This window comes from Idiotropiscis lumnitzeri, chromosome 16 (assembly GCF_059441095.1).
Source record: "Idiotropiscis lumnitzeri isolate Australia: NSW breed Sydney's pygmy pipehorse chromosome 16, RoL_Ilum_1.0, whole genome shotgun sequence".
In the NCBI taxonomy this organism is placed as follows: domain Eukaryota; kingdom Metazoa; phylum Chordata; class Actinopteri; order Syngnathiformes; family Syngnathidae; genus Idiotropiscis; species Idiotropiscis lumnitzeri.
Window position 1 is genome coordinate 15,099,244 of NC_142406.1, and position 23,328 is coordinate 15,122,571.

Below are 23,328 nucleotides of genomic sequence, written 5' to 3' on the forward strand. Positions count from 1 at the left end.
AGAAGGCGCAGGCAGCACAGTGAATTAGACTGAAGCAAGAAATTAAAGTTGTATTGCAAGGCTGCAGATAGCTAGGTGAGGCAGATTCTCTTCTAAAACGTTTCACTTTCGCCATGGCCAAGAATTATTTTGTAGCTGTGCATGGCTGTAATTCTTAAACCTTGGCACATTTTGACGAAAGCATCCCAGGGACGAGTCATTTTTTAAATCGTGTGAAAATGCAGTAGTTTCAGTGAATAACTTGTTTTTGTTCACTTTTCTGTTCCTTATGTTTCCTTCTCAATTTGCGCGCCCTTCCCGTAAACGGAAGGTTACGCTTTTCTTCTTCAGTTAATTTGCAACCAAGAGTGAAAGTGAAAGTTATTTGGACGGAAGGGGAGCGCAAAGACACACAACGTGACAGCTGCTCGGCTCCATTTTGCTGAAGGAAGAACAAAAAGAAGACGAAAAGAAGAACTAGAAGAAGCAGGAATGAGCGGAACAACCACGACGAACTTCTGGTCCATTTGTAATGTCTTTCTGCTGAGCTGCTTCGTCCAAAGTATGCTAAACAACACGCGACAGACTTTTACAAATGCTTAAAATGTACTTCTCCTTGAAAAATAATTGCCAGTCAAACATGCCGAACGATGCTCCATAGCTTGTCATCTAATGCTGCGGTTTATTTAATGACGTCGTACATGCGTATGCAACGTTATGACAACTAAAACTTCGTCTTAGACAAGTTTTGAACGACATTTGGTGCACACGCCCACCTGTGGCTAAAGCGCGTAACAACATCCATAAATTATATTTGTGCATAGCTTGCTGTTTATAATAATATTTTTTTTTTCAAATGAGAAAGATAAATATAACGTATATTATTTAACTGTCGCTAAAATGGATTATTCATTTCTTTATTCATGAGGGTTTTGTATTTTGAAGGATCATCCTTTCGGCAATGAAGCAAATTCTATTTTTTAATGCGCGGCCTTCCCACAGCCTTTGGCAGCCATTCCTGTCCCGCGCTGGAGTGCTGGTATTTGAATGAGAAAGCGGCTCAAGGAGGACTCACGGCGCCCCCAAGCCAGGAGAAGTCCCTGCTTCACATCAAGGCAGAAGGCCACCGTGCCGCCAGCCTACAAGATTCGCCCGACCCCAGCATCCTGAGAGTCTACGCTATCGCCGGTCTGTTGGCGTGCGCACTCAACACCCAAAGCAGAAGGGAGGCCACTGGACTGGCTACTAGCCGCCTCTCCCACTGATCGTTGAAGATGTTTCACCTTGAATCCAAAAGGCTTCTTTCTTCTTCTAAATGTTACGTGTGAAGTCCCTCATGCGAGCGAAAGACCCACCAGAGATGTAAATAGCAAGACTCCCGACCTGAAATTTTGAAGTGAAGCTGCCTTTGTGGTTTCAAGGTGAAAAGTCTTCAACAACCAGGAAGAGTCCAGTTCCCGCCACTCAGCTTTCACAAATACAGTACGGCTTTCTTTCACTGAATCGCTGCTTGTGGTCTTTGTTGCTGGTCAGATCCGGCGGCGACTCTGTGTCGCCGTCCACGCAAAGGCGCAACCCGCAAGCCCCATTGTGAGCTCAGCCGCTTCCAGCCGCAGTCATCCACCCTCACATGGGCGGCCTCACTCGCAGACGAGCTCAGCCCGATATACCTGCAGGCCGACTGGTTTTCTGCAGCTGTTCAGGACTTGCACGGACGGCACGGCACGTCCAGCATCATGCGCGCGCCCGCCGGAACCAACGAGCTGGACGGTAAAGACCGCGGTTCGGACTTGACTTGCTCACCTTGCTTGGAGAAGTTCTCATGCGCCCGCTTTGCCGTTTCCCTCCTCAGTGGTCCTCAGCGTGACCACCACAACGCTGGTGGTGCAGTCCAGACTCGGGGAGCCGGTGCTGCTGGACTGCCAGTTCTGGGCCGACACCGCTTCTCCCCTTTATGGTTCCGGCTTTGCCGTGGAGTGGCGCTACCAGTCCCGAGGGCACGGCCGACTGCTTCTGGCTTACGATGGAAAATCGGACCGTCTGTCTGACTCGCCGGAGGAAGGCGCCGTCATGGACTTTGAGGCTGTGCACCGGAACGGCAACGCCTCCCTGGTGCTGCAGGAAGCCCAAGTGCACCACTCAGGAATGTACATCTGCATGGTGTACCTGCCGCACCTGCTGGCTCAGGTCACCGTTCAGCTGGAGATCGCAGGTGAGCTGTTATAACCAGAATGAAAAATCCCAACTTGTAATAACCCTGTTAAGAACCCTCACAATGAATTTTTGTCAGCCATAACTCACAACCAACCGGTTTATAATAATCCCTCACATGGCCACGCCCCTCAAAGACACACATCCAACACATGAAGGAAAATCGAGAACGGCCACATGCAAGGTCGACAACTCAAAAGTGCATGCATCTTTTTTTTTTTTTTTAACCTTCCTTCCAGAACCTCCTTCCCTGTCCATCCAGCCGTCGCCGTTGCCCCTCACCGCTCCGGGGCAGACTTTGTCAGTCCACTGCGAGGCCTCAGGCTTCGTCCCCCATTCCCTGGAGCTGAGATGGCAGTTGAAAGGCCCTGATGGCAAGACCCGCTCGTTGGGACCCGGTCACCTCACCGGCCACCGGCAGGCCTGGGACGGCACCTACAGCCAGGACACCCGCCTGGAGCTCGACACATCCGATCCGGAGCTGGGCGGCGGAGGGGAGCTCACCTGTGTCGCGGAGCATCCCGGGGGTTCACGGCGGGCCAGCGTGGCCCTCAGAGTCATCGGTAATACGATGGCATGTTTGCTTTCCTTCCGCACAAATGTGGATTTTTGTGTCAGCTTATTTCAGATGCAATGCAAATGTTTTTTTGTCGTCTCAGGTTTCAGCACGCCGTCCATCGAGGACTCCATGGCGATGGTGGGCGTGGCTCTGGTGCTCTACGGCCTCATCAAATTTGTTTCTTGGACCTTCTTCCCCTCAGGTGGTCAAAATTTACGAAGCTAGGGTGATGTATTGTTGTTGAGGCTTTGCCAAGTCACCCGCTGCACCTTTGAGGCAACCGCAAATCGCAAAAAAAAAAATAATAATAAGTTGAACTGTTCAGGCAAGCATTGGCGTCCGAGTGATTATCTTTGATTTTTGTTTGTAGCGTCAACTGACGAAGCGGGAACAGACAAGGTGAGTTTATTCCTCAAACAAATTGTCAAACAAAATGTTTAGTCAGTATTTGAACTCTAAACTTTCAACTTTCTGCAGAAAGAGAAGTGAAGAGGCTTGGCCGCTATGTCACGTGAGACGGGGAAATCCGAACACAAGGATCCATTTGAATCATTCTGACTTTTTCCTTGTTATCGTGACAACCAACAAGACTTATTTGTAAATATAAAAATCCACCCCTAAAGTTGTTGTATGTTTTGGCAATTTCGAATGTGTGACAGCAAAGAAGAATAAAGTGTGTTTGTGCTCAAACGAACGCTCAAGAAAGTACGCGTTTGTTTCTGTTAATATAGGTTATTATTTAAGTTTACGTAAGATTCTGAACACAGACTCAAGTTATTGTTGTCCTAGCGTTGATAATCATTGACCCGTATTTGGGACTTGAATTAATAAATAACTACATCAGACCTGACACATTTATCATGACAGAGTTACTTTTTCCCCCTTCCAGACAGCTCAGCGTTCTGCGTGGTGTAAATGTGTTCCGTATCGACCATTTGTCAACAGAGATGTAATCATGTGACAGAGAGAAGTCTTTCACCAACACGCTGGTCTTCGTCGCCTCATTCAGTGTTCTGAACTGTTCTCCTCTTTCAGTCACTTTTACAGAACGGCAACTCCTGAACCTCACTAATTTCAAGAAAACTGTCCTACCAGGAACCGATGGACATTCTGAGATATTTTTTAAAATCTTTTCCAGTATCATCCAATGTAAGAATTCTTAAAATTGCGGGGATCCGGGATCCCTTTTATGAAAGCCACAGACTAACGTTTGCAATTTTTAGAGCAGATTTTATACCTCAATTTAAAGAAGTACAGTAAGCCAATGGTCAAGGAGTATAAGTAGACACGCTGTTTGCTTTAATGGCCACAAAAATATGATGCGGTGGGCCACTAGGCTCGAGTTTGTCACTTGTTTAGTCTGATCCAATAAAAACAAGAAAACTTAATTATGTGTGGGGAATTAGTTTTAAAAGACTACGTATTCTGTTAACGAGTTGCTCTCCGGTACAGACGGTGGCGCTAGTGGGCAACGTTTACAATTCACAGTTACGTCCTCCGAAGCCGGCGTTTTTGTGCTGCATGTTGTCACTTTCGGCGCGACCCGACCGCGCGTGGTTTCCAAATTCTAGAAATATAATTCGCAGGCTGGGTTCTTCGACGCCTTCGAAGGCTCCTACTTATGGAACCCCCGTGGACCGCATAAACCGTGGCGAATTTCTACTGGATTTTTGTGAATTTGAACACCACGCACAGGTAGTGACGTCATGTAGCCGGAAATGAGGTCTTCGGAGGACTCAGCCTGTGAATGTGGAATATATATATATATATTTTTTGACGTTTCGATGGGCATAAAAATTCCCGAGACGAGACATATCTTCTTGTGGGATATCGCCGGGTTCTCTATGAGGCATTTTATTACCCTGATATAATTTATTGTGTCCACTCTTTAAAATCCCGGCAAGTTCCCGAGCCTCTTTCTACAACCGTGAAGTCGCGCGCGAACTAGGGCGCTAATGCTAACGTAAGCTAATGAGGGTCAGTATTTGGACAATATCCGGTTGGTAGACGAGATTCCCTTGTGAGTGTCATCTCGTCCTAACCAACAGGTTGGTGTACGTCAAAATGTAGTTCGTATTTTAATTTTCATTGTCATTTTTTTTGTCGTCGTAGTAAAGCGACTCGTCCTGTGTGTGGCGTTATTAGCTTCCTTCTTTCACTTGACTGCTCCGTTGACTTGTTCGAACGACTTCTTGAACGTTTTCAATGGCAAATAAAAACAAAAAATATGCTTCCTCTTTATGAGGACTTATAGAATGACCCCCGCCCCCAACTCCCTGAGTAACCAAAAGTCACTTCAATCGTTATTTTTTATGATTATAATTGATCACGAAACAACGCCTGCAAGCCCCATTTACTTTCTTTCTAATTTTTAATAACTTATTGGTAAATCAGCAAATGTAATTTACTCGGTTTTTTTCACCGAGTTGACAAATAAAGCAATATTGTTTCCTGCGCGTTAATTCACAATATGTATAAGCAGTACGAAAACCAAAATGAAAATGCCCATGAGCAAACACTTGGCGATGGCGGCGAAGATGATATCTGTGATACTGAAGGATACTCATACTTGTATGTTATGTTACACTTGGTCTGTTTTTAGTCTCAAAGAAGAATCTCCCAACATGGCGGATGTCATCGTCGTGGATGAAGAGGAAGTCCCTCAGCCGTCCTCAACTTCGGACTCGTCGTCCTCCCACCGCCAAGCGCAGCCGTCCGCCCCGACCCACATCACCCAGTCGCCTTTCTCTTCGGCCAAGAAGAAGCACATTATCCAAGCGGAGAATCACAAGTTGTTCTCTGAGGTGATGACACACTGGTTCTGTAACCACTTCTTGAGGCACACTTGCGCGATCCGAACGAGATCAGATGTTTTTGTTTGATGTGGTTGCAAATGAATACCTTTCACACTATTTATAAAAGCAAACTTTTCGAGCAGGTCCACAATGTCCACATGCGCGTGGCGCCAAGTTGCAACCACCAACGTACCGTTCTCTCATGTTTGCGTTGTCTGTTTCCTTCCTCCCTTCAGTTTGTGGCTCACGTCGTAGCCGTGACCCAGGACTGCCCTCAGGTGTTGGAATACCTGAAGAACAACCATGCCAAAGCTCGTAGCGACTACCTGTCGTCAGTGGAGTTCCGTAACAGCTTGGGTCGATGTTTGACCCGCCTGGAGGCCAACCGGTCCAGAGTGTTTGTCTACATCTATGAACTGTGCATGGTCCTCAAGCAGCACAAAGACAGGAGCAGGAAGAAGAAGAACCCGGAGAAGCCCTCTACCTCCGCATCGGATTGTCTTCAGTCTACCTCATTAAAAAGTGAAAGCCAGACTGCCGAGACGGGCGCGCGAGAGCAAGGAGGGAACCCGGCGACGCAAGATGAGAAGCCTTCCACGTTTAGTCTTCAGGAAGACCAGCAGAAAGCGGAGAAAAAGGCAAGCAGGGCCTCCAGGAAGCAGGTTGGTATCCCAACGTGTGTTTCACCGTTTTCAAATTATGGATACCTTTAACTGAAAGTTGTCAGCTAATCAGAGAGCGTGCGCTTCCAGATCGCTTATCTGGAGAACCTCCTGAAGGTCTACAACGACGAGATCTGCCGCCTGCAGCGGACCGAACTCTCGTTGGACGACTTGGATGCCGAGGACTCGTTGTACATTCAAGAGCACAAACTCAAGCGCAAGGTCGGGCCCGGCCCGCTTTTGTTCCGGGCTGCTTCCGTCCCGCCAGCTTACACCGCTCTCACGCCTTTTCTTCTTTGCGCCCCGTTGCAGATGATGAAGATTTACAAGAAGCTGTGCGAGCTGAAGGACTGCAGCTCGCTGACGGGCCGAATCCTCGAGCGCAAAATCCTCTACAGCGACACCAGTTATCCTGAGATCAGCAGGAAGGTGAGAGTCTTGTCATCCGCATCCAAACTCGCAAAAGACGACAACGACGTCGTCGTCGCTCGTCAATCAGATGTTCTTACTCACGACCTTGCAAATTGAGTTTACAGACCCCCTCAAAGAGAGGGAAATTTTCCAAGGAACCCTCGGGATTCTAAAAGCTGTACAACATACATCACATGTCCAACCAAAAGACGTGGGAATGTCACCGTTTTCGTCGTCCCTCCAGATCCAGCGCTACATCAACAGCCCCGACGTCTGTATGAACCCGCCCGACTACCAGGACATCCTCCAGCAGGTCCAGCTGGCCAGCAAGCGACACAACCTGCGTCTGAGCAGCAAGGAGCTGGAGCGGATCGCCCGCAAGGCCTTCACCGACATCGGCGCCAAAATCCAGCAGAGGCGCCACCACGACCTGCTCTACGACTTTGGCTGCCAAATTACCAGCGAATACAAGCCTGGTAAGACCCGCCGTGTTTCGCGTCAGAAAATCAACACGTTTCAATACCTTGTTTCGTCATCTCCAAAGACAACGACCCGGCGCTCATGGACCCCACGCTGCTCCAGAAGCTAAAGAACAATCATGAGCTGGGTCTGAACCGCCTGGACGATGTCATCAACAAATACGCCGTCCAACAGGACAACACGGACGAGAAGGACAGGGCGCGGCGGCACGCCGAAGAGGTACGAGGGCTCCACTGCATCACCGCGGAGATTTTTCTCACTTGTTTTGTCTCACTGGATGCAGCAGGAGGAAGAGGAGGAGGATGACGAAGATGATGTCTCCTCAGAGGAAGACATTGAAGAAGAGATCCAAGCCAGCAACCAGCAGGATGGACCAGGTCAGAATCGTTGACATAGCATCTTTGTCAGAATTTAAAAATAAATAAATAAATAATCACCCTCCTTTGGCAGCTTAGCCCGATTAAAAAAAAAAAAAAAAAAATGCACTGTTGGAAATAATAAAAGAAAATGGCCGCCCCCTTGACGTGGATAAAAACGGGTGGATTTTTCTGCTACATTCGTATTTCACCAACGCAATATTAATCAGAACGCAGTCTTTAGGCTATTGGAAAGAAAAGATTCGACTTCCCCTTTAATGCTGGTGGAAAAAAACTTGCCAGTCACCTAAGGAAGAAAATTAAATTTAAACATGACAAAAATATTGTCATTATTTGCTTTTTTAATAAGCAAAGGAGGGGAGATTGTTATTAAAAAAAAGAAAAAAGATTTAGGTTTAGAATTGAAACGCCCCTTTTCCCCTGCTCATTAGATGACGACGACGTCGACCAAGATGGCGGCAACGAGGAAGCACAGACGACAGGAAACATCTGCGTGGCATCGGATAACGAGGCCGTCACCAGCGAGCTCCACTCTGACGCCAGCATGTCGGGTATCTTGCCGCTGCCGGGCGACACGTCTGCCGGCGACGGCCCCGGCCAATCGGAGCCCACGAAGTCCCGCACGCCGTCGCCCCATCAGATTGCCGCATCCGAGCAGCCCCCCCTTCCCGCCAATCAGGTCCCCAGCAACCAGAGGTGGGAACACTTTTAAGCAAGTCCTGTGTTACTATGGTAACACTCAAGCGACTGGGTTTCCCCCAGCAGCGGCACGGACCCCCCAGCAGCCACCAACGGGGCCCGCTCACCTCTGATGCTCGAGATGACGTGCCACTCGCCCATCACCAACGGCACCTCACCATCTTTTCCGTCACTGTCCGAGCGCAGGCTGAGCAGGAGCCGCAAGAGGAAAATGCTGGACGCAAAGCCCAAGCTCAATCACATCGCCGCTAACGACAGGTGACCACGGCGCGCTCTTATGGGAGGGTTTTATTTATTTATTTATTTTTTTTTTCAAAAAAAAAAATCACCTGAATAACGTTCATTTTTAGGAATGATGTCAAAGGGGTTAATTGATTTCCTCTCAATTGGTGAAACTTGAGAGCACTTATTTTTTTAGGTTTACAATAAATAAAAAATAATCTCATTTAATTGCAGTATGGGGGGGGCGTTGGATGAGTTTTCCAAAATGGTTAAGCCCTCATTTCTATTATTTCCGCGGAACCTTTTCAGAGAGATGGAGGTGCTGCTGGACATGGGCGTCATCTGCACCTCACCGCCACAAACCGCAGACTGCAAGCTGGTCAGCAACTCGCAATCGCCGCCCCCCAAGAAAAACAAAGTAAGACACGAACCGCCCCGCCCGGTCCCGATTGGGCGCCGCCCTTCACGCTCTCCTGTCTGTCTCGTCTTATGTCGGCAGGTCAACGTGGCCACCCAGTACGACCCCTTGGAAATCATCGAATTGTCCGACTCGGAATGACAGAGGGTCACGAGTCCAAATCAGTCTCCATCTACTGTGAGAACAACTTCCACTCAGGACAACCAAGGGAGCGCTGGAACGCCAGTCTGTTTACATTTGTGTAACTTCTCAAAAGCGAATAGGATTGCAGCGAGACGACAGAAACACTTTGAGATGTTTTCCACCTCAGTCTTGAACATCAGCTCGGTGCACTGAGCATCTTTTGCTTATAGCAAGAGACTGAGTGGTCCAGAGCTTGGGCGACATTTTGAGTTTGACTGTCAAATCCTTCAGTTTACAGAAAAAAAAAATACCATTATTTTCATATTTTGGAGGTTTTTTTTGTTGTTTTTTTTGCGGAGTTTGGGACACGCCTCTGAAATTTTGCAATAAAGTAACTTTTTAAATTGTACTTTTATTTTTATTTTATTTTTTTATTGATGACTATTACCACTGAAGTCTTTAATTTGGCCCAAAATAACATCAGCATTTTTTTTCAATTTGTTATTCTTTTATTGTTGAATAATTTGTGATAAAGGTGATGAATGGCAAATTATATCAGACATTTTTTAACCTCATATAAAACATTTTCCAAGAGGTCCATTAAGAAACACTACTGATAGGACTTTTATAGTACCACTCCTCTTTTGGACCAGCAGAATATTTCAAACGTATATTTTTCATGATTTTTTTATGCATTATTGTAGAAGAGTAGGTCATTAAATATATAAGTGCCATCAACTATATTAACAACATCGACGGATATATCGAGAGAAACAAATTCGTACATCGGAAGACATAGTATCGACATTGGAATTATTGTCAAGTTGCCTTTGGGTACAAGAACTTGTTTTATTTTTTGCTCATCAAAATAAAGTCCCAAATACGCCCTTCGCGCATCATTGAGGTCCACAGCACACAAAATCACACATCTGATCAAAACTGTCTGTATATGTCAAACTGAATGTCTCGCGTTTGTAATAAATAACTTGTAATGTTTCCAATTGCCTTTGTTTTATTTTCAAAGACGATTATGATCTGGTTTATTTTGAAAGAACCAAGCGGAATTGCACGTGTTCTTCTATGTCAAAAATTGACACTGGCGGGCAGCTAGAGGGTGAAAAAAAAGACAAGGGAAAAACGGAATATTCGAGGGAAAAGAGAGGCAGATTTGGATAAACTTTTCCAACTGTCCCGACCCGACGAAGCTCCGTGGGGCTGACGGCCAGTCCGTTTCACCGGTAACTACCGACGGAGTCATTTGTCGCTTGTTAACCGACTGTCTGCGCCGTCGTCGTCCCAGCGGCCGGAAGTCTGCATGAAGCTTTCGTCTCCCTGGCGAGGCGACGACGGCATCGACGTTTTTTTTTCCTCCTGCCTGCCTTGTTTTTTTTTTTTTTTTTTTTTTTTTTTTTCTAATACGACACTTTTTTTTCCTTTTTTTTAATGTTATGTCTGCGCGATGAGTAGCGAGTAGCCAAGCTAGCCAGCCACCCTGTTTGTGTTTAGACAGCAAAGCACACCAATGGCGCGGCCTCCGCGTAGCTTTAGCGAACAAAAGGAGAAAATTAATGGAGGCAAGTTAGCCTGATTAGCTTAGCTTAGCTTAGCTTAGCCTAGCCACACTATGCTTTATAGCCAAGTAAGCCATGCTAACCATCGCGGTGCTTTGTAAAGTTCTTGGTCGGGACGTCGAGTGCTTCATCAAACATTTTCCTCATTAAAATAAGACCAGTTAATAATATTTCACCAACTAGTGCTAATCTTTGACGAGCTCTTGGCCGAGACGTTGCATTTGCATGAAAAAATCAATAATGCTGCACATACTATACACAGTTTGCTTATTGATTAATATTTGTAGTCAACAGAAGCACACCCATGTTCGTTTATCTTATCTGAGCCTCCTATATTTTTTAGTCTAGTCCAGCGGTTACCAACTGACATACTACTCTATGTACTGTCAAAAAGCTAAAAAGAAACAAAAATACTTTGTTTACAAGTTCCATCATAATGACCATAGTCTATTTTAGCGTAGTAGGCACAAGTGTTCAAATCAAGGCAGCAGTTAATCAACGGCGACAACTAATCGATGATCAAATTAATTGACAACTATTTTGGGAATCAATTATCATTTAGAGAAATTGGTTTGCTAATAATAGTCTAAATCCACGTGACATCTTTGTCAAGTCATTTGGACGGATGCAAAGCATTGGAATTTTGCCCCGTATGAACTTGCGTGGATATTTTTAACAGAAACTTCTCAGCCAATCAGAGGAGAGGATCCCTGATTTGTTTTATTTATTTATTTATTTTTTCTTTTTTTTTTAGATTAGATGAAGTGACAGAAACTTTCAAAAATTTGACCTAAATTCACCCTTGGAGAAAGTGAGCTACAGTGCATTGTTTCTGCTGCAAAGCGGAATTAGTTTTGCACAACTGCACTTTTAATGTAGACTAAACTTCGTTAGCTAATTGAATGTAGCCGACCAACTGTACTTGGAACGATGATCGTTTTATTCAACAAACGAGAGGAAAACAAATGCGTAAACGGCACAAGCAGCCGATACCCACCATTTACGTCGAGTCAATTATGGTTAGCCACTCAAAATAACGCTGGCATCGGCTCGCCACCTGCTGTCGCTACGTGCATATTTTGCATTTGTAGTCTGTATATGGTTTTATTTAATTGAAATACTAAACTAGATGGATGGCCGCTACTTTGTGGATTTGCTTCTCTTGCGGAGGCTTCTGGAACGTGAGAGGAGGAGGACGCGAGGTGTTTTCTAAGTGTGCTGCTTTTCAATTCCAGAGATAATGGACGAATCCCATTTCAACTCGTCCTACTTTTGGTCTCCCGTCCCCACTGTACAAGGACAGGTAGACACAACCTTATTGTTGGCCTTGTCTTGAATGCACATGGTGTGGTGGCATGTTTCTTCCGTGTCCCGGGATTCCTTGCAGTTCGATGTCCATGCCGATGCTTCCGCTCTGCCACGCACGCCGCCCCTCGCGTCAGTCATGTGACTTCTTTGACCGTTTCGCCAGTCACATGATCGCTCCTGTCTAGGGTTGCAAAGGGGTGGAACATTTCCGGTCAAAATTTCCATGGGAAAAGCTCAGCAGGAGGAATTTAGGAAATAATCCAAATGGGGAACTTTCCACGGGAATTGAACGGAGCGGTGTCATATTCGAGCATTTTGATTTGTCAGAAGCAAACATCTCATCAGGATTATGTTCAAATCTATTTTCCCTCAACTTTAGTTAACTTCCCGTATTTGCAGCCAGTCATCAATTTGGCAAGTGCCCATGGAAAGTTTCCATCTTTGAAAAGTCCTGGAATTTTGCAACCCTACTCCTGTCCCTCACCTCTCATTTCTCGAAGCTCTCCTCACACTTTTGTTTGTTTCTTCTCTTCGCATCTCACCTTTTTTTTTTTTGTTCTCTCTTCTCCATCTCCTCCTTGCTTTTCCCATTCTTCATCCTTATGTTTTTGGCTCGTCTGCTTCCTCCAATCGCCCGTCATTGCCCTGCCCCTCACTTGTTCTCCCGCCATCCGTCTCAACCCGGCCTCCTCCCCCGCACCTCTGCCCCCCCCCCCCCACCCCTCCTTAGATCGAGAGCGCCATGTTCCTGAACAAAACCAAGGAGCAGCTCGGCGCCGAGAAGCCCGGCGCACCGGCCTTCGCGCACTCTGCGGCTTCCTCCGCCGCCCCGCACTACCCCACGGCGGTGCTCGCCATCCCCGGCTCGGCGGAGGCGGGAGCCGGGCTGCGGGTGGTCACCAAACAGGAGGGCGGCAGCTCGGGAGCGGCAGGAGGCGGTGGAGGAGGAGGCGCGTCCATGGGCGCGCACGTGCACCAGTCGCACACGTCGCAGAACGTCACGGTGGTGCCCGTTCCCTCCACGGGAATCATGACCGCAGGTGAGTGGCCGCTTCATTAGGTACCCTCCGAGGTGGCAGACCTTGTGAGAATGGTCACGCTAAGAAGACAAAAAATAAATATCTTCAATTCATCTTCATGTTTAGTAAAGAAAATCTATTTTCGGGGTTCGTTTATTTTTGCCCAACTGTCAAAACACGACATCGACTACCAAGTTAGTTACTTTGGTTTTGCTCTCCCAGCGGGCCTGGTCATCACCACCCCTCAAGGTACGCTGGTGCCCACCGCCTCCTCGCAGTCTTTCATAGCCGGGCCTCACTCGGCCACCACCATGATCGTGTCCGCAGTGCACCCCTCAAACGCAGGTGAAGTTGCGGAAACGGTTCCCTCTCATGCGGCCGGAGAATACGACGGCAAAGAAGAGAAAAAAAATCGCCGGGATTGAGCTGTTGTTTGTGTCTGCAGACAAGAAGAACGACATGGCAGGACCGCCCGGCGTCGTCATGTCGACGCCGGGCAAGCGAGGCAAGAAGAGCAAGCAGACGATGAGCAGAGCGAGCGGCATCCTCCCTCCAGGAAATGATGCGTTAATCCTGGCGCACCTGGCCGCCACGGGACAGGTGCGCCTCTTTGGTTTCGCGGTCCGGCCCTCTTCAGCGGCGAACGCTGCCGCGGGGCCAGAAGCAACATTTGATTTGAGGCTTCGTCGTCATTCTCGTCCCCGCCGTCGGCTCAGTGCAGCAGTGTTGCATCATCGGACAAGACCGGGGTTGACTTTTTTTGGTTTCCTCTCCAGCATCATTCTGCCGATCCTTACGACCTCTCCAACGACGAGGACGACCACTCCAGTAAAGAGGGCCCCAAATCCTACAGGTGGGGGGTTGGCACATGTTAACAATAAGACTAAAATGTCACGCCTGCGAACGTTTTCACCTCCCGCTCTTCGCCCTGCAAGGTGCCGCATGTGCGCCGTGACCTTCTTCAGCAAGTCGGACATGCAGATCCACGCCAAGTCGCACACGGAGGCCAAGCCCCACAAGTGCCCGCACTGCTCCAAGTCCTTCGCCAACTCCAGCTACCTGTCGCAGCACATCCGCATCCACAGCGGGGCCAAGCCCTACAGCTGCACCTACTGCCAGAAAGCCTTCAGGCAGCTCAGCCACCTGCAGCAGCACACACGGTAGCGCATCTTTTGACGTCTGTGCATGAGGGAGGCGAGGGACGCGCAGCTCTCTCTTTTTTTAGAATCATCTTCAAAACACGGCCACTCGACAGAGGCAATTTGAAAACTGGACCGAGTACGACTTATCGTCATTGGCCAACCTTATAATTTTCAAAGCCTAATAACTAAAAGAAAATGTGCGTGTGCGTTGTGTTTTAAGCGCTCTTTGCATGCATCGCGTGTGTTTCTCATTTTTGTAAGCGACGATTGGCTGGCGACCAGTCGAGGGTGTACCCCGCCGGCTGCCCCGAAAGCCGTGAGGAGAAGTGGCTCAGATAATGGCCGGGTGGCTTTGCTCATTTCAGTTGACCTGACTTTGGTCTTTCGCATATCGTGTTTGGATTAAGCCAGCAGACTCGATTGGCGAGTTGAACATTTTGTCATTTCAAATAGTTTCATGTGTCGAGGTGACACGTAAACTTCAACTGGGCATGACAAACAGCTTGAAGCAAGCACGCTGTGCCTCTTTGGGAAAAGTGTGCTCTGATTGGTTTGAATGAGTTTTAAAGGTCAAGTTCTGAAAAACTTTGATTTTGATTCGGTCTCTCTGTATCGTGGATTTTCAGCTATTGGGGATGGGTCCGGTCGCCCCCCACCCCCCATGATCGGGTTCAATTTAGTGGATAGGGAGGGTTTCAAAACGGAGGCTGAGAGACCGAGACTGAGAGAGAGCGAGAGAAGCGTGACTGTGCTTGCTTCTGCTGTACTTCTGTGTTTTCCCAAGTCGGACACAGCGCAAAACAAACGAGCACAAAGCATCACTTGAACGCATGATTTGTTCTTGAGTTCACTGTGAAGTTTGGTCATGCTCCAGCCTAAAGATCTCTCGCTCTTTCTCTCTCTGTTTGTCTTTCTCTCTCTCTCTCTCTCTCTGGGTCCATCCCCGCCTCCTTCGTCCATCCCCCTCCCGCCACCCGTCCACGTTGCTGTCCCGCCTCAGCAACCACACTGAGGCCAAGCCCCACAAGTGTCCGCACTGCTCCAAGTCCTTCGCCAACTCCAGCTACCTGTCGCAGCACATCCGCATCCACAGCGGGGCCAAGCCCTACAGCTGCACCTACTGCCAGAAAACCTTCAGGCAGCTCAGCCACCTGCAGCAGCACACACGGTACTGGACCGGACCGGACCGGATTCGGGAGACGGCGGCGGCGGCGGCGGGCTCCGTGGCAAAAAAAAAAAAAACTAAATCAGCAGGATGCGGGCAGTTTTTTTTCTTGCAGTATGATGCCACTCAGGATTTGTGGTGTGCATTTGTGTGTGTCTTGTAGGATTCACACGGGCGACCGGCCGTACAAGTGTAACCATCCCGGCTGCGAGAAAGCTTTCACTCAGCTCTCCAACCTGCAGGTAGCGCAAACACGGGACTGCAGCCAACCGCCGCGGCCACGGCTGCGGGAGGAAAATTGATGACAAATTAGAATTTTTTGGAACGCGACACCACGCGGCGCTCTCTTTCTGTCGCAGTCTCACCGTCGGCAGCACAACAAGGACAAGCCGTTCAAGTGCCACAACTGCAACCGCGGTTACACGGACGCCGCCAGCCTGGAGGTGCACCTGTCCACGCACACCGTCAAACACGCCAAGCTCTTCTCCTGCGGCCTGTGCAACCGCTCCTACACCTCGGTACGAGTCAAACGAGCGAGTCTCCCGCGCTTCGCGTCCGTCATTGTCACGCCGTCCTCACGCTTTCTTCCCGCAGGAAACGTACCTGATGAAACACATGAGGAAGCACAACCCCGACACGCTCACGGCGGCCGAGCAAGCGCAGGGCCACGGCTCCGGCGGCCGGGGGCGCGGGCGCGGCAGGGGGCGGGGTCGAGGCGGCTCGCACCAAGGCCAGGCCAACCCCAACAGCGCCGGCCAGAACCCCAACGCCGGCCCCCCCGGCAGCTACCAGCAACCCGGCGAAGGGGTCATCCCGTGCCCCTTCGATCTGCACCAGTACAAGACGGTGGCGGCCGGCGAGATCCAGTACAAACCCGGCGCCGTGGCAGACCACAAAGACCTCTGCCTCACCGTGTCCACGTCCGCCATCCAGGTGGAGCACATGAACTCGTAGGAAACAAGACTTGACGCCATGTACAAAAGGAAACGTAGTCTGAAAAATTCTCCAAGAGGACTGGCTTTTCTACGTGTATTTCTGCGTGGCTCTCAAAGGGATCGATCAGGTCTGAAGACGCGCAACGTTTTGGCAACTAGGACAAAAACGAAGCTTTAACGCGGAGCGCCGCACAAGGTGTCCAATTTGTTTGCGGCGGTCGCTCCTTCCTCCCCAAATAGGAAGTGGCGTCGAAATCTCAGATGAAGTGAGAGACTTTTCCCGAAATGCCACCTTGCCGTTGAACCTCGCAGCTTGTTGGCAAACGCACACGCTACCTTCCGGTGGACAGATGGAATAGGACATGCGATATCCAGGAATTGAGTTGCTCGACCATGTCGTGTTCGTATGTCAAAATGTTGCTAACGGGACTCTTTCGAGGTAGGGTAGCGTCTGCGGTCCGTGCGAGAGGCATCATCATGTGCGTCGGGAAAGAGGAAAATCATGTCGTCGGACGCTCAAAATGGCCGTCGAGGGACATTTGCCCCATGCACGAATTAAGCACTTGGACGTTTGTCAGCCGTACTTTTTTTCATATGTTCGTATTTTTCTACCAGCAGACGAAGGTGAGAGCGTGAATGTGAAGAGCGAACAGTGTTTTTTTTTTTGTTTGTTTGTTTTTTTTAACTTCTAGAAGCGTTTGTGACCCTCCGTCACAACATTTCGGCAGCCAGTTGTTGGGGGAATAATGATTGTATGACAAAATGGCTGATAGGTACTGTTATTATTAATCTTTTCTTAAACAAAAAAATAAAGATTATTCGTGCATATTATGACTCATTACAACTGTATTGCAAATGTTATCCACGCTATTATCAACCTAAAGGCATTATTATTCGATGGCAGTATGCTGTACATAAGAGTTTTCTGTAAAAGGGAAGCATGTCCTGTGAAAAACTTTTTTTTTTTCTTTTTTTGAACAATTATAACAAAACACCTGTGAGCTTTGGAGCTTAACCCAAAAAAAAAAAAAAAGGAAGTTGTATTAGTGATATTCACTCAAATCATGTTTGGACTGGAATTATCAAGCAACATTTTTAATATTTGGGCAATATGAAATGACAGTAAATTCAATTTACGACATATTTGTTTGTCTCGCCACACATTTTCCGCCGCGTATCCGTTGTCGTCTTCTTAGGAAAAATAATGAATTACTATTCATGTCCTGGCTGATGCGAACACATGAATGAGCTGTGCTACTCTTTAGCGGACTGTATGCTCACCCGATCGGACTCTTTGCGAGAATAAAGTCGGCAAACAGATTTCATTAAAAAAAAAAAATGTTCAAGCCTTGCTTTGTTTTTGTTCTTTGCATTTCATCTGCGGTGGTTGCATCCTGAAATAATTAAATACTGAAATAATTCTATACATTTTTACATATAATCATTGGTAATTTAATTATTGACACATTGATTTATTTAATTTCATATTTTATAAATGAAGCATTTCCTTAATGACACTTTTATTTAATTATTTAATGGTGCAGTTATCAGATTGATTTAATTTCCTATTGAACGAATGAACAAAACAATGAAAATTGTAGGATAACATTTCATGGTTTATTTATTTAGTTAATTTTGGCACTTTCAGTCCTCCATAAACGTGGGAACATGAAATAATTAAATCAAGAAATAGTTATATCATTTTTTTTCATTTTACAAATAATCATTTAACTAATTCATTACACATTGATTTATTTGCTTCCATTTTTTAATTCATAAACGAAATATTTCACACAAAATCAAGCCATAAAAATAAAAAGCTGTGTAGGCGTGGTCTTACGCGGGCTCAGCCAATCACGACAGGCCTTCCGCGGCGCCACCAAAACTGTTGCAGTTCAAATTTTAAACCGCCCCAAGCTTTGAATGCGAATTCACGTCAGGATATTTTCTATTTCGGGAAAATTTGTTTTTACGAACATTTGTAGCTCCGTTTAGTTGCCCAAACTAGCACAGACGGAGTCACATCTCGGCGTTTTGACAACCTTTTTTTTTTTTTTTTTTTGCGTTATTCCAGACCAATCGAGGCATGTCTCGACTGCCGGTCATGGCGAGCAAGCGAGTGCTCGCCAACTCGGAGAACATTTACGACGCGCAACCAGCGCAGGTAAAACATATTTTCTGTCTTACGAAAGAAATCGTGTCTAAGTTAAGCAAGTCGCCTCGCTTCGTCCTCAAACTTATGTTTATTCTTTTTTTTTTTGCTTTTTACTGCCGCCATCATTAATTTGTCTTATCGTTTATCGTTGCATGTCTTATTTTACCTCCATGCACATCTCTTTATGCTCAGAAGTTGGCTTAAAGAGCGTTTGTCGAATCTGCTTCCTGCAAAAGACGCTCACTGCAATCGTCACCAAACACGTGCCATTTCACAGATATACTTCCGGTTAATTACGTCTGGATGTTTAAATAAAGGTTTGATTCGGAATGCTCATCCTTGCAGAAGAAGTCCCGGAAGGAGCCGAATGCTGTCAAACCACAAGCTGCTGCCACCATGGTGGGCACCAAACGGGCACCGGTCCCAGCAACCAGGGCACCCGCTTGTAAGTTCATTCCAGGTCTGACACTTTCATTCACATTCACCGTTGCAGCAGAATGAAATTTTCAAATCTCAAAAGCTGCAACTCAACTCAAGGGCTTCAGATCAGTTTGAAACAAATCCATAATAGGAGCGCAGGTGCACCCAAACAAGTTTAACGTTTCATTTAAGGTGTCGTTAAATCAGTACCCGGGATTTTGTGTCCTTCCTGCACAGGAACGTGACATTTGGTGAACCGCTACACCCCGAGCGAATATACATTGCGATTTTATACTGCTATAATAAGAGTTCCCCCTCTCTGACTTTTGTCCCCTCCGCAGCAAGGCCGACGCGCGGTGTCGGAGCCGCGACGGTGGCGGTCGCCCCCTCCAGAGGTAAGAGGAGGTGAACAGTCGACGCCCACCCGGGCGCTGCGCCTGACCTTTCGCTTTGATCTTCCCCATCAGGCGTCCACAAAGCGTCCGTGGCGTCGACCGCAGCAAACAGAGGCAAAATAACAGCACACGTGGCCCCCGTCGAGCCAAAAGCAGGTAAAGGTCGGACATTGTCGTCAATTCACGCCGGGATGCGGCCTTGACTTGGATTTGTGTTGCCGACGCATGGCGTGGCCCCGTAGGCAGCGTTGGCGGGGCCCCCCGAAGACACCCGTGGGACATGAAGGGCAAGGTCAGCGACATGAAAGGGAAGCTCCAGGACTGCCGGAGCATGATGAAATCTGCCAACCTGGAGCGAGACAACCTGAAGGGCTCCCTTGCCGAGTTGCAATCGAGAGCGGCTGAGATGGAGAGGGACCTCAGGTGCGGGTTTGAGGCAGTTGATTTTCGCCACCTTCTTGTCGGACATTTTTCTTTTTCTTTTGCTGGCTTATGCTTGGCTGTCATTCTTGACAGTTTTAGGAGCAACAACCAACGGCTTCTGATGCAGTGCCTTTCTGTAATTCCCCAATTGCTCTTTAAAAAAAAAAAGACACGCCTTTTCTTTTCATTCCAGCAATAACCAGGAGAGGCTACGGACACTCCTCGGCGTCCAGGACGAGTTGGAGAGGGTCCGCAGCGAAAAGAAAGCGCTGCAGACGGAGCTCAACAACCTGCAAGACAAACACAGAGTGATGGAGACGCTGCGGGACAGTCAGGAGACTGAGATCCAAACGCTCAAGGTGACGCTCGCACGCAAGCTGATTTTTACCCAATTTAATTAGATTTTTTTTTTTTTTCATTATTAATTTTAGATCATGTATGTTTAAACATAAATAAATAAACGTTTCAAAGATTCTATAAATTGAAAGAGAGAAGCTAATTTGCAAAATAAATCAGTCCCTTGTTTTTTTTGGTTTTTTTTCCCCCTACAAGCCAATAGAGGAAATATGAGCAGAAAAATATTTATTTATTTATTTTAGGCCGTTTTGTACGGCCTCATCTGCTGACTTGGACCCAATCAATAAATTTGCTGGCCGATTTAATCGTCCGATATTAGCTCTTTTAAAACCCTCCGGGATTGTTTTTTAAATTTTTAATTTTATTTTTATTTTTTTCCTAAGACGTGAACTCATAACAACTTAAACCGAAGAATGTCATTCAAACCAAAATACTAAAGGACAACATGTGGCTAACGGTTGGGCCCTGCGCTTTGCCGCAGATGAAGCTGTCTGTGCAGGATTCCACCCTGACCCGCGTGCAGGCCAGCCTGCGGGCGGCCGAGGAGGAGGTGCGCTCGCTCAGGGAAACGACGGCCCACCTGGAGGATGAGCTCCACGTGGGCGAGATGGAGCGGCGGCAGCTCCACAATACAATTCAGGAGCTCAAGGCAAGTCGCTTTCGGTTCACTTGACCGTCGATCAATTTCATTTCCTGCAGTCGCCTCCGGTCAATGTTCCCAAATTGCTTGCAGGGCAACATCCGAGTGTTTTGCAGAGTGCGCCCCCTGGTGGACGGCGGGTTCAGCAAACACATCCAGCTGCCTGCCAAAGACAACAAAGCAATCACGCTGGTGAAAACTGAAGAGGTGAGCTTCGTGTCGAACCAAGTTTGACTCGTTTGGGTTTTTTTCATTATGGATAGTTTTTATTTCTTTTTGAGTTTTTTTTTTTTCCCCCACTCAAACAATAGTTACTGAAAAAAAAAAAAAAAATGTCTCCTCTCAGTCTCACACAGGCAAAAGCGTGGACACCCAGAAGAATTACAACTTCAGTTTTGACCGTGTCTTTGGCCCCGACGCAAACCAGCAGGAGGTACGTAAGCGGCCATCGGCGTCAAATGACAAGACCGTTCACAAACATCCGTGGCATTTCCGAGCAGATATTTGAGGAGATATCCCTGCTGGTGCAGTCGGCGCTGGACGGCTACAACGTGTGCTGCTTCGCCTACGGCCAGACTGGAAGCGGCAAGACGTACACCATGGAGGGGGCCGAGGACCACCAAGCCCGCGGCATGATTCCCAGAGCCGTGCAGCAAATATTTGCCGCCACCCACAAGCTTGCCAACCAAGGCTGGGAGGTTGGTTCTTTGACATGTGACTTGGACTCTATTGTCCCTGTGTGTCTATCTGGGTTTTAATAGTTAATTACATTTAATTTATTATTATTATTTTTTTTAGTTTAGAAAATAGTATTTTTTTTTTTTTTTATTAGTTTTTTAGATTTAAAAAAAATTTTTTTTTTATAGTGTGTATGGCGCTTTGTTGACTGCAAGATGTATTAATTAAAAAAAAAAAAAGGAACACTCAAATTATTATGTATTCATTTTTTTTTCAATTTCTACTTCTTTTTGTTGACGATGACTATCTTTGTCTCGCTGTGTCCCGGGCCAGTTCTGCTTCACGGCCAGCTTTGTGGAGATTTACAACGAGTGCCTGCGCGACCTGCTGTACACGGGCAATGCTCGCACGAGGCCCGAACACGAAATACACAAGTCCACCAGCAACAAGATGACCATCAGCAACCTCACCTACCAGAAGGTCACCAACGAGGACCAGGTACCGCACGCTTGCATGTACGACAGTCCAGCGGTTCTCAAACTGGGGCTTTGTGAGCTGGAAGCAGTAAATTGTCATTTCCCCTCGGGTCCAAACTTTGAGAATTGGTCAACTCTCCCCGACCACCTCAGGTCCTGCGCTTGATCGCCTTGGCCAACGAAAACCGCTCCACGGCCCAGACCAACCAAAACGACCGCTCGTCCCGCTCGCATTCTGTCTTCCAGCTAGACATCGAGGGCGTCAACGCCGGACGGGACATCAAATGCAACTGTGAGTTAAGCTAGCGGCGGCTTTTAAATAGTCATTTATTGATCTATTTATTTTTAAACGATGTAAACACCATAAATCTTGCGCGTGTGCGCAGCCACTCTGTGTCTGGTGGACCTGGCCGGGAGCGAGCGGATGCTCAAGAGTCAGTCTCAGGGCGAGCGCTTCAAGGAGATGACCGCTATCAACGGCTCGCTGTCCAACCTGGGCATCGTCATCAACGCGCTGGCCAACAAGGTCAGTGAGCCACCCGTGTTGTCGTCGTATTTGTGGCGACGCACTTACGGCCGAGTACCCGTTTGAAGTGAAAAACGCAAATGAAGTCGTGGTGTGATGTCACATTTCCGTGTCCTGACAGCGCACTTTGTGGTTGACGAGGTCACGCGTGTTGTGTTGCAGGAGACTTACATTCCTTACCGGAACTCCAAACTCACGTACCTGTTGCAGGGCTGCCTGGGTGGGAACAGTAAAACGTGTGTATAAACTTTTATTTATTTAACTCCTTACTGGACTCAAAACCTTAACACGTTCTGCAGTTTTTTTTTTTTTTATTTATTAATATTTATTTATTTTTATTTCAACTGATGTCATCTACTGAGTCACTTGTTTTCTCTCCAGTCTGATGTTCGTCAACATCGCGCCAGAGCAGGACAGCTTTGGCGAAACGCTTAATTCCTTGCGGTTTGCCAGCAAGGTGAGCCTCGCCGGCGCCTTTTTTTTCACATTTTGTGACATTTGATATGAAGAAGAAGCGATATGATCATGTGACACCTCTGTTGCCTTGGCAGGTCAACGACTGTGTGATCGGCACGGCTAGCGCCAACCGGAAGTAGATGCAAGTGGTCGCTGCCCCCGCTCTTGTACAAAAACAACTTTATTTCTTTTAATCCAATTAATATGCATGGGCCTTTTAATTATTTGGCGAAGGTTTTGTTATTGATTGACAACCAGCCGTAAAATATTCACAGCTGGACATGACTTCTTTTTATATTTGTATGTTTAAAATTTCTGTTCAACTGTGCTTTTTACCTTTTGTCATGAAATTGTGGGCTTCATATTTGTGCAACATTTCTGGAATATTTGGCTTGATATTAAAATACAGCACATCATTTATTTCTGCGTTTGTGGCTTTCATTTCAAGTAGACATTTTAAGAACTGACTAGTTCTGAAAATGTCATCTTCACTCATCTTTAAAATTATTCTGGGATATAAAAAATTGGATGGAAGTGAAGGAGTCTAAAAATATTATTGCACTACGTTAAAGCACACTTTTATTTATTTTCTTGCACAATTTTTCACAGGCACATGTCTCATCTCCTCTCCTGATGTATATAATTGGCCACATCCAATATGGCGTCGTCGTCTGCATATTATAAGCCAACAGCGCATTTTCCTACCTGCTTTACGTCTGACTCCTC

The 23,328-nt window shown here is 47.1% G+C and overlaps 4 protein-coding genes across 6 annotated transcripts; all 4 read left to right on the forward strand.

Annotated features, from left to right (window-relative positions):
* The first annotated feature begins 5 nt into the window (after positions 1–5).
* On the forward strand, positions 6–3,443 carry LOC148321697 (tapasin-like). Its single transcript, XM_088278749.1, has 8 exons — positions 6–541; positions 982–1,167; positions 1,513–1,749; positions 1,832–2,191; positions 2,430–2,753; positions 2,850–2,951; positions 3,120–3,148; positions 3,227–3,443. Exons 1-8 carry the CDS (start codon positions 472–474, stop codon positions 3,236–3,238), a joined length of 1,320 nt encoding a protein of 439 aa, XP_088134875.1. The 5' UTR covers positions 6–471; the 3' UTR covers positions 3,239–3,443.
* Positions 3,444–4,647: 1,204 nt separating this feature from the next.
* Positions 4,648–9,935, forward strand: daxx (death-domain associated protein). Of its 2 annotated transcripts, none has more exons than XM_088278775.1 (12): positions 4,648–4,797; positions 5,352–5,553; positions 5,781–6,206; positions 6,297–6,428; positions 6,519–6,635; positions 6,862–7,093; positions 7,162–7,316; positions 7,381–7,474; positions 7,906–8,170; positions 8,237–8,431; positions 8,705–8,813; positions 8,895–9,935. In XM_088278775.1, exons 2-12 carry the CDS (start codon positions 5,374–5,376, stop codon positions 8,952–8,954), a joined length of 1,965 nt encoding a protein of 654 aa, XP_088134901.1. In that variant the 5' UTR covers positions 4,648–4,797; positions 5,352–5,373; the 3' UTR covers positions 8,955–9,935. The 2 variants fall into 2 exon arrangements, with proteins under 2 accessions (XP_088134901.1, XP_088134902.1); XM_088278776.1 differs by having other exon boundaries at positions 7,384–7,474.
* A 409-nt stretch (positions 9,936–10,344) lies between these two features.
* znf384a (zinc finger protein 384 a) lies at positions 10,345–16,225 on the forward strand. Of its 2 annotated transcripts, XM_088278464.1 has the most exons (11): positions 10,345–10,510; positions 11,743–11,810; positions 12,546–12,855; positions 13,057–13,179; positions 13,280–13,434; positions 13,611–13,687; positions 13,770–13,994; positions 14,977–15,144; positions 15,305–15,383; positions 15,501–15,659; positions 15,736–16,225. In XM_088278464.1, the coding sequence occupies exons 1-11, from the start codon at positions 10,459–10,461 to the stop codon at positions 16,093–16,095; spliced, it is 1,776 nt and encodes a 591-aa protein (XP_088134590.1). In that variant the 5' UTR covers positions 10,345–10,458; the 3' UTR covers positions 16,096–16,225. The 2 variants fall into 2 exon arrangements, with proteins under 2 accessions (XP_088134590.1, XP_088134591.1); XM_088278465.1 differs by lacking the exon at positions 14,977–15,144.
* A 1,718-nt stretch (positions 16,226–17,943) lies between these two features.
* On the forward strand, positions 17,944–23,022 carry kifc1 (kinesin family member C1). The gene is made up of 16 exons (XM_088318962.1): positions 17,944–18,240; positions 18,577–18,676; positions 18,993–19,046; positions 19,119–19,202; positions 19,289–19,469; positions 19,663–19,828; positions 20,308–20,475; positions 20,560–20,673; positions 20,813–20,899; positions 20,967–21,164; positions 21,478–21,642; positions 21,774–21,912; positions 22,007–22,146; positions 22,309–22,382; positions 22,528–22,603; positions 22,698–23,022. Exons 1-16 carry the CDS (start codon positions 18,163–18,165, stop codon positions 22,740–22,742), a joined length of 1,869 nt encoding a protein of 622 aa, XP_088175088.1. The 5' UTR covers positions 17,944–18,162; the 3' UTR covers positions 22,743–23,022.
* Positions 23,023–23,328: the final 306 nt, after the last annotated feature.